The sequence below is a fragment of the Ptychodera flava genome, chromosome 1 (assembly GCF_041260155.1).
Source record: "Ptychodera flava strain L36383 chromosome 1, AS_Pfla_20210202, whole genome shotgun sequence".
NCBI classification, from domain to species: Eukaryota; Metazoa; Hemichordata; class Enteropneusta; family Ptychoderidae; genus Ptychodera; species Ptychodera flava.
In genome coordinates, this window is record NC_091928.1 from 26,331,901 (window position 1) to 26,342,665 (window position 10,765).

Consider the following 10,765-nt stretch of genomic DNA (forward strand, 5'->3'; position numbering starts at 1 on the left):
TTTGGCGGAAGTTCTTTTCAATATTAATCTAGATATTTTTGTCATCACTGGTCGTGGCATTGATAGCGTTACCGAATCATTTATGCCTTCTGTGTACAGGGCAAAAATTGCTCAAGAAACTATGACTTTAGCCACCAATTGGTGGCCGAAGTCGATAATTTTATGCCTATCAGGTGCATTCACCCTTTCAAGTTGAGCTGTAGAAAATACATTTTGGGGTCGTATTCGTGCAAGAGAAAGTTGAGTGCTTTAAATCCAATGTTACCTATTTGTATTGTGTTTAACTGTTTCTTCACAGAAAGTCTTCACCTCAAGCTGATAAAATGACGACGATGATGTACACATGGTGTGTGCTCACCATCTGGTTTATGATATGCCAAGGTGGAGTGTGCATCCAAAACACAGGCAATCCCAAGACTTCAAAAGTAAAGTAAGACCATAAGCAATTTTTTTTAAATAACATGTATCAAATGTAACAACATCCCTAGTTCAACGTGTAGCACTTTGGAAATGTCGCTGAATACAACAATCTGCTTCTGACTGGTGTCTAGAGGCTCCATCAAATTAGTGAACCAAGTTAAGGGTAGACAGGTACTGACCTTCCTGTTGTCAACACACAAAGTGTGCATTTAGTGGAATATTTAATGACCGAACCTAGGAGATTAGAAAAGTGTACATAAATTGAATGATTATTAGGTTATCGGCCACGATTATTCTTGTATAAACAAACGCTTTGGCATATGCACCACAAACGTAATACGTTTGTAGTTTCTTTATACTATATTGGCAACTTGAAACTATTTTAAACAAAGAACAAAAGCAAAATGGCTGCCGTTCCCCACTGCGATGCGATTTTGTCGACAGCAAAATTTGAAAGACTTTTGGGCACGCGGGTAGTTTAGTATAGTGTAATGAATCTTGTATTGCGTTCTTATGCGGCTCCATTGACGTTCTCATTTTTATACAAACTCACGAAAGCAAAGTAAGACATATTGATAGGGCGTGTTAATAGGAAAGCTATAGAATCATTGTAGCGAAACAAAATTTGTAAAAGTTATAGTAAAATATTGGCCGACCAGCGGGAGATACAATACTTGTTAAAAGTCAGAGGATAAAAACTGCAATAGCTAAACAAATACAGTAAAATACTAACCGACAGAGGTCCGATGTGCTCTCAATATCGAAATACTACCTGACTACAGAATATAACTAAATATGCAAATGAGCTGTTATAAAGAATGTTATACTCACTGAACTATAACTAAAACTAAGTATCATCAATTAATAGCAGAAGTCCGGTCAAAATCAATTATTATTGAAACGGCATTTGGTGTTATTTTCATTGTCAACAATGTTATCTTCTGTTTTTTTTACAGGAAAATATTGATCCTCTACGATGAATGGGAAAAATTATACAAAAAATCGTCAAACCTGAATCGTCAGATAGATTTGGAAGCAAAAGAAGCTGGGTTTGAGGTTTACAGAACAGTTCTTGGTAGAAATCGCTGTTGCATTGATGTTTCTGACGCAAACGAGCATAATATTAATGTAGCGGACAACATTTGCCACGAGAACATAAACCTTGACTGTATTCAAACCTACAATGAGTGTGATTTGTCTGAAATAAAAAAAATAAAAGACATGGATGTAATTATTGGCCATGTACCCGTGACTTCAGAATTTGCAATTTCCTTAAAAGAGAAGAAATTTAAGACCAGTCGCATTTTGCTTTTCATCAGTGATATACACGAGGATATTGAAGCAGAATACTATGAAGAATTGGACAGGAACATGATAAAAGCAGCTGAAAAAGCCTTTGCAGTGTTTTCCGTAGGGCCGAAAGTATTCTCCGTCTTAGATAGGAAATTTAAAGCGTTGTCCAAAAACATCAAACATTTTGAATATCTTCCGTTTCCCGAGGATGATATGTTCAACAACGCAGTAAAACCGCCGAGCGAAGGCACTCTCGTGCAAGTTCTTACTTACGAACACATGATAGGCGTAGTGAATATGAAAGATTATTACAAGTTAATAACCAAAGCATTCAGTCGTGTCGCGAAGACATATCACGATATGCATCAACAGCTACCAATGTTTTTAATGAAAGGTATCCCAAGCCAACATCGCGATGAAATTAAAAGGAAGTTATTTGAAAGTTTGTCTGCCCAGGATAAATATTTGAACATCAAGTTACCACCATACGGCACACACGAGAAGAATTTGCAAGATATTAAGCAGAGCAACCTGGTTATCGTGTCTTCTCGAAAGGAGCCTTTCGGTGTGGCTGGTCTCCAAGCGATGACATTAGGTATGCCAGTTCTTGTAACAAGTCACTCCGGACTGGCTGAATTCATCAGAAAAGAATTTCCGAATGAAGCTAGGCAAATGATCGTCAGGGTTGGGGTAAATGACTTTGACGTTGAAGGCGACATAGTTAAATGGCGTGATCGTATCATAGATGTCCTCTGTTACAACTACACTGCGCGATTCGAAGTGGCGCGAGATTTAAAGGAAAAGCTGAAAGAATCAAAATTGATACAGGAATCTAGAAAGAGATTTAAAGATGCATTAAAAGATACTGTCTAGATCCATGGTTAAGATTCTACAATCACTAACATTCCAGCAAAAGTTACGAACCAACTTAAACCGCTTTTAAAACTCAATGGTACGTCAAATTTGCTAATGGACGATTGATAGACATTTTGGCCTTGGATGGAATTCATGTGCGAGGCATTAAACTTGCATGATCAACTCGTCTTCTAAATAGCCGAAGAATAGCCGAGAAGAAGTTCTCAGTTACAACTACACAAATTAATGCGATTGGACGTAGCGCAAGGTTTAAAGATAAAGCTGGAAAACTCAACAATGATACATAAATCGAGAGGAAAATTAGAAACGCATTAAGTGGGACTTTGGAGATCCATAATACAGGCCAGACTTAAACAATCAAAAACATTCGCAGAACCCCAAATATGTCAATAACCAACTAAAATGGCATTTGAAACTCCATTACATGTCAAATGATTGCTCACAACATTTTGATAAATATATGATTGATACCCTTTTTTGACTTGATTGATAAGAGCCTAATTTTTGTACGAGACATTAAATTTGCATGTTAAACCTAGTCTTCTAAATACCATAATGCCAAGTCAACCCGTTTTAAGACTAATGTGGCACGGATGAAGAAAATTAGATATCAATATTAAAGTCAATCATGGAATTTGAACGTAAAGATCTGGAAGGGAACTGGCGTTCAGTTAGTGCAATCATATATAAATGCTCAGAACCGAAATCGTCTGTAAAACCACGTTTTCTTTCCGATGACCACAGGCTTTATTTCTCAAAATAGCAAGGTATCTTTCGATTAAATTACTATATTTTAGATGAAGCGGAATATATGCAAGGTTTGAAAATAGTGGTGGATGACACCATATTCAAATCAACAAAAAATATCCAAAGTTTTTGTTGGACTTTACGGAAAAGAGAATAAACTGATTTAGTATATTTTACTCACAAAATGCTGCAGAAAACAAGCCGCAATAAGCTTGAAAATGAACTATAGATTCAAGAAAAAGGTAGATGAAACTATTGATTCTCATTACCAAGTTTGTGAGACCTTTTTACAGATAAAGCTATATTTCCTCTCTGCAAAAGTACTTGTATCATTTATTAGACAGTACCCAGTATAGCTTGTAGTAATGCTGTGCACATACGAGCTATCTGGGCCAGGCTTGACTAGTGCATATCTATATTCCTAGTTCCACATTATCATTATACTCTGCAGAATTTGAATTGTACAATGTTATTGTAAGTTTTCAAATATGACAATAAAATGATGATGATGACGATGATGATAGTGATAATGATGATGCCATTGATGGACCCTTGGCGCATTATTCTTTTGTTGAGGCTTTTAAGATAGCTGGACTATTAGCTTCGCAAGGTCGCTCAAATATTCTATTAATTCATACAAAGAATGCTTACGAACAATTGGAGGTCAATTAGTATCCTCCACGCTGACCATGAAATATTAGTCCTAGCACTTGCTAGACAATTACGGATTATCGTGCTAGACATAATTGATACAGATCAAAATGCAAACATTAAAGGTCGATATATTGGACAAATTATCCGTTTAATAAAAGATATCATTGATTATGCGGACGACGAATATATTTTCTGCGCTATTCTGTTTCTCGGCTTCTCAAAAGTAATATTTCATCCGCGAGATAAATACCAAATATGTTTCTTTTTTGGCCAAAGTTTGTTCCACATACTAAAATCATTTATAATCATTGTGAAAGTAGCATTATCAATACCGAATGGAGCGTTCCAAGTTGTGAATTACAAGATTGCCGGCTATTGACGGAGGCCATCATATTTCACTGTCCTGATCAGGTTGTTTACATCCAAGATACCGACTCTATCCCGTTTCATTAAAATTACGCGTACCGCCATTGGATACCAGTAGGCCGACACATGAACTACTCGTTAACACACTTTTATCCCAAATGTTTTATCGAGACAGGGACTTAAACAAAGGATCTAGCCAGTTTCCTAACCGGTAGAACAGAGTATTAAACGTGGTTGAGGGTAAATAAACACCCAAATGTCAGCTAATCTACATACAATCTAGACATGCGCTTAATTGATGGGACATCCACAAAGACGCCGAGCGAAAATCTTCATAAACAAGCTGGAATTTTAAGGGTAGACATTTCTAATATATCAGTTGTTTTCGATATTTGTTAATTTACGAGAGGTTTTTTGAAGTGTAAATTAATAAATGCTTTGATTTGTGAACATATGTACATTATTGCACGCTGATTGTTTTTGAAGTTGTTTGTATAGTTTAAGTTTCACCTTTAGTTAATATACAGGGGTTAAATTGAATATGTAATTGTAATTAAGCGGGTGTAAAGTTGAGTAATAGTTTTGGTATACCAGCCGTTTATCGTTAGCAGGATCTTCTGTAATCATCTTTGTCGATATGTAACTTCTGCTCGTAATAATAAAACGATGTTAACTTTGAAGACTGAGAGTCTTTACTCTGTTAATGTATCCCCTACGACTTATGGTGTGGCAAATTCTCGATAGCATACAAAAGTGAATTAATATACAAGCTGAAGAATCCGGGTATCGATGTTTCGCGATAGATGGACCATGGTCTTGGTTACTTGTCAAAAGCATTAAGTAAAAGTCGAGCATTTGAAAGCGTAGCCTGCGTTGTAAATATTGCCGTGAAATCACATAAAGAAATCATCTAATGATAAACGCCTTCTAACAGGTGAAACAAAACTAGTGATGAAATCCATTTATCACTTGGATGGTTGCGGTAAAGGAGAGTTGTGAAAATGGGTTTTTAGATTTAATGTAAGAACAAAAGCACATGTCAGTTTCCTGATAGATCATAGAACTGTTCTGTTAAAACTTATCTTACTTATCGGAAAACAAACTGGGTTTGATATCCTTATGAAATGCCAAGCTTAATATTTAAATCGTACCGAACAGCAAGAACATGCGAGCGTAGGGATATAAAAACACTTATTTCTGACATAGCTTAAAGTGGCACTCCCACTTGGTAACATTTTTTAAACACATTTTTTTATGCCAACGGTCGATATTTCACGTGGAGACTGCGCGCGGATCGCGAGATATCGATAAAAACATGTAGTTTCCCGATCGTATTTTTCACATCCCCCGAAGGTTTGTTGTTATGCTGAATGACGATATGCTAGGAAGTCCATAATAAGTTCGAACGGCGCAATTAATTAACCTCCCACTGCGGAGACTTTATAATACAGCATTATGCCTTTACCTCAGTCACAGTCCCTTTATCTGTGCCTCAGGTAAGTTTTTTTAAACTTCTCCTTAGTTTTTGTCGTTTTCATTATTCTCAATCAGTTGTATTATATTTTTAACCAATACCACATAGATATCAGTTTTTTACGTTTAAAGTATTCGCCTTCTCCAATTTTACTACATTTTGTCTTCTGCCAACGCTAAGACAGCCTGTCGGCCGAAACTAAGTTCCGTTTCGTAAAAATGTTTCAGATTTGAATATGCCAGAAAATTTACAGTTCAGATTTACATCACTGATATCATCTCCAACAACAAGAACACGTGAACGTCTAACAAATAAAGAGCAAGTAAAACAAAGACTCAAGTAAAGTAAAATATGAATAATGGTATGTTTAAATTTATTAGTTATATTCTGCGAATCAGTCCTATTATCCTTACCCTGTAATAATCATTTCTAGCGTCCCACACGTAAGTCACCATAGTGAAAGGAACTTTCTTACCAACATTTCAGCCGGTCCAACCAGTTTTATTTTCTCAACGGAATTCAATGTATACTTTATTTGGCAATCTTGACACATACAGTGTATATAAGGTGCGCATAGTATATTGAGAGATTTTATTATATGCTTCTGCACCTATATTATCAGCATTTTGCTACTGAAGTTCTTCTTGTGCCTGGGGCGAACTGCATGATATGGAAAAGTATTACGGGTAAAACGTCGACATCCTACCACAGCAAGAGTTTGAAAAATGATCCAGCAAATACTGTTAATACAAATAAAGTCACTGTCTGTAATCTCACCTGTTTTACCTGTAAAAAGTCGCGATATTACAAATATGGTTGACCTCTGAGACTGTTGTGACTCACTTTGATGTCAAAATCGCATTTAAGAAATTACAAAGGCATTGTAGAACTACTGGTGATAACTTTATGATAACACTATATGTCTCAAACAATCATGTATCAATGTATCATGAAAATAGTTTTTATTATTGTGGTTTCAGATTATCATTGCTCTATGAAATATATTTTTTACTGTAACCCAAACGGGATTCGAACCCCCACACACTCACGGCAATATCGCCTAGCTGATAGGCCTCACACAAAACCAGTCGGCCACTGCTTCCAACCCTGAAAGTGACGTCATTTCACACACAAAAACATTAGGCTTTGAACAATTTGTCTCTGGTCCATTTCCCATCCGATAAATCTAACAACACACAATCATTCGTGTCAGTGAACACGTTCCTTGGTGACCAATTCTCATATTTTGCTCTGACACCACCATCCCAAGCAAAAACGCCCTCTTCTTTGATATCGTTGAAACCTGAGAACAGATATTGATGTAGTCATGCGTTTCGTCATTATAAAATGCATCATTGCAAATGTAGTACAATTAACTTACATCGGAACGCCCGCGTACCACTGATATTTGCATGGCAGTGCAAATACCAACCTTATGTTTATGAGTAACAGGTAATTTTGTTTGAAGACAATTATTTACGTGTAAAAACACCAAACTTGGTCATCTAAAAGCGGGAGAAATAACTCATCTGCTTGACAGGTTTCACCGATGAGAGCTACGACAAATCTTACTTTATCTAATGAGACGTAAATGAAAACACAGATGTTTAGCGTTGCTCTACCGCAATTGGGGCGAATACTTGACAGAGAACTATTCCGAATGCACACCAGTCTTTGACCTGTAAACAAGCAAACAACGCACCGCCCAAGTAGAACCGGACGTGTGGTGCAATTAGCCAATGGCTCTAGGGCATCCTTGTACATCGAACCCGATTGCAAAAAAGGGGAAATTTCATATATATCATTCCGCTAAACGTATGACGCCGAAACTTCAAGGCATCACTTAAAAATACATCGCCAGCATTTTGTGCAGAGACGGCTGTATAAAACACCTCCAGAAATCGTTCAAATACGCTGATATCGGCGTATTTGCACTGTCTCGCCATAAGATTCTGTCATATTATAAATCATTAAATACTTTTCATATATTAAACATGATGATGATGTATTAATTACCTACCGATAAATGCTGACACGAAGAGCAGGTTCAGTTGATAAGTGACATGACGAACTGATTGTCAGCATCATTTGTTATTGCAACTAAGTGAGCCCCAGCACTGTATAAAATACAACAGAAAATATTATAGAGTTACTCAAAATGCGTCGAGAAACTTATTCTGAATCCGTTGAATGGCCTTGTCGGGAACGTTTATGCACCTCTTTGCCAAGTTTACGTACTTGTCCGTTTCCTGATGACCACCTCATATATGTGCAGTGCCAATTATTTTAATTTAAGATGGGTAGGATACTTACGATATGCATTTCTGACGCCTCCCTTCGAAATCTTCCGATGTGCTTTTGACATAACGGTAACATTTGCCGTCATTGAAAGACCATCCTGTGTGGTAAATCGTTGGAGCTCAGGAAGTCAACTCATGCCATAATTTTTATTTACAGCTCCTCAGAAAATCAAGTGTTTTTCAAAACCAAATGTTTGTTCACTAATCTTCAGTGGTCCCAAATCAGGCGCTCGCTGGACTGTGCATGTCAAATTTATCGTTGTGCAGGCGGGTATGCAAGAGCGATGTATACGTAGTAAATACTATTAGGCGAGCGGCAGGCTCACCTATTTTTCACACTTAATGTACCCACCTTACATACAGCCACATCATACATCATTTGAAAGCTTATTATCTCTACTTCAAGAAAATTGACGATGTGGAGCTGCCAAGTAGGGCCATAACCCCCTAATTTGCATAATTCACATGGGTACCCAATTTGCATAAATGTGATATAAAGTTAGGAAATTCATTGTTAACTACTCTAAACATACTTTTAAACTATTGAGTGATATATCAAATGAAAGGTATTTGCATGTAGAATACAAAATTGATATCCAAAAAGATATTTAAAATGGTTTTACTGAAATATTTTCATATTAATACTGAAAAAAATATTTTACCCTTTTGAATAACAATATTTTAAAAATTTGAACACGTACAGCCACATCATACAGCCACATTATACATCATTTGAAAGCTTACTATCTCTACTTGAAGAAAATAGACAACATTTAGCTGTCAAGTACGGCCGTAGCCCCTAATTTGCATACGTCCCACGGGTACCCAATTTGCATAAATGCGATTAATATTAGATATTTATTATTCACTACTCGAAAAATACTTTTAAACTATCGAGTGATATATCAAATGAAAGGTATTTGCATGTAGAATACTAAAAAGACATCAAAAAGATATTTAAATTCATTTTACTGAAATATTGTCATATTTATATTGAAAAAAATATTTTCCCCTTTTCAATAACAATATTTAAAAAAATTAATACAAAAAGCCAAATCTTACAGCATTATCATACGTTATTTGAAAGTTTACTATCTCTACTTCAAGAAAATTGACAATGTGGAGCTGTCAAGTACGGACGTGGCCCTTAATTTGCATAATTTACATGGGTACCCTATTTGCATAAATGCGATATAAAATATTTACTACTATAAACATACTTTAAACTGTCGAGTGATATATCGAATGAAAGGTATTTGCACGGAGAATACAAAATGGATATCCAAAGAGATATTAAAACGATTTTACTAATTTCTTTTCGTACTAATGTAGAACAATATACTTTCCCCTTTTTAATAACGATATTTTAATAATTTTAACACATAGAACCGCATCACACAAGCCCATCAAACGTTATTTGAAAGCCTATTATCTCTGCCTCATGAAAAATGACGGTATGCAGCTGACAAATAGGGCTGTAATGATTTAATTTGCATAATGCACACGGGTACCTAATTTGCATGAATACAATATAAAATTACTAAAATCAATTGTAAAGTACTCTAAACTTACTTTTCAACAATCAAGTGATATATCAAATGATAGGTATTTGCATGTAGAATAGAATCATGAACTCCAAACGTGTATTCAAAATATTCTTATTGAATATTTTCAATTAAATCGTAAACATCTTGACTAGTTTTTAATATTCAAAATATTGTGTACTAATAACGAATAATGCTAAAGTTATGGGGATAAATATCTGAATTTGTTTTGCAATTGATTTTTTGTTTATTAAGGATACGCAAACTGGAACATTTTCCTGTCTAATTCCCATATAGCTGAACAACAAGAATACATAAAACCAATTGGAACTAATTTGGGATAATTGGGTCTTCATATTTTGCAAATTTTTTAAAGCGTGTTTTGTGCTCTATAGTTGAGTGTTGAAATATAACAAGTCACTCTTAAAAACAAGTAAAAAGAAAAGCAGATGAGCTTAAATTTGCAAATTAAACCGACATTACTTCACCATCCAATTATCCCAAATTAGTTCCAATCTTGTTATAAATAGCTGTGTGTTGAATGGCCCTTTTGATGTATTGATGTAATTTTTGTTTCAATTTCTCTAGAAATCTTGTTTGATGGAGACATCATTGGTTACTACATCTGTTACATCTGTATTTTCAGTTCAGTTATGTGGAATATGTAGACGGAAGGCACCATATTTCGTATTTATTGTTATAAATTGAAGGAAAAGCAACTCAACACACCGTTCACATCTTCGTTGTTTGCATTTTGTGTATGATATTGTGTATATTGTCAGTGTATATTATGTTTGGCTGTTTTATATAAAGTGTTAATTAGCCATGGCGATTATTCTAGTTAAGAGTAAAATACTAGCACCACTTACAAGTTGGTACCTTATGCTAAAAATACAAGTGAACAAAATGACACCCCGAGGAAAGTTCGTGGGCCGCCCAATTATAAGTGGATGATGCAGTCCAACCTTTCACAGATCAAAATTCATTGACTATTTTCTCAAATAAATCGTGAAGAAATAAACAACATACATCAAAGATACGACTGATTTTACACGAAAAATTGAGACAATAAAAGTTCCGGCCAATGCGAC

At 35.5% G+C, this 10,765-nt stretch overlaps 1 protein-coding gene across 1 annotated transcript; it reads left to right on the top strand.

Annotated features, from left to right (window-relative positions):
* Positions 1-304: 304 nt before the first annotated feature.
* On the top strand, positions 305-3,851 carry LOC139135548 (uncharacterized). The gene is made up of 2 exons (XM_070703031.1): positions 305-430; positions 1,377-3,851. The coding sequence occupies exons 1-2, from the start codon at positions 324-326 to the stop codon at positions 2,584-2,586; spliced, it is 1,317 nt and encodes a 438-aa protein (XP_070559132.1). The 5' UTR covers positions 305-323; the 3' UTR covers positions 2,587-3,851.
* Positions 3,852-10,765: the final 6,914 nt, after the last annotated feature.

Excerpts from the sequence above, each read along its gene's own strand:
- LOC139135548 (XM_070703031.1), top strand. The coding sequence starts at position 324 with ATGACGACGATGATGTACACATGGTGTGTGCTCACCATCTGGTTTATG. Across the intron at positions 431-1,376 it reads CCCAAGACTTCAAAAGTAAA|GAAAATATTGATCCTCTACG; the intron begins GTAAGACCATAA and ends TTTTTTTTACAG.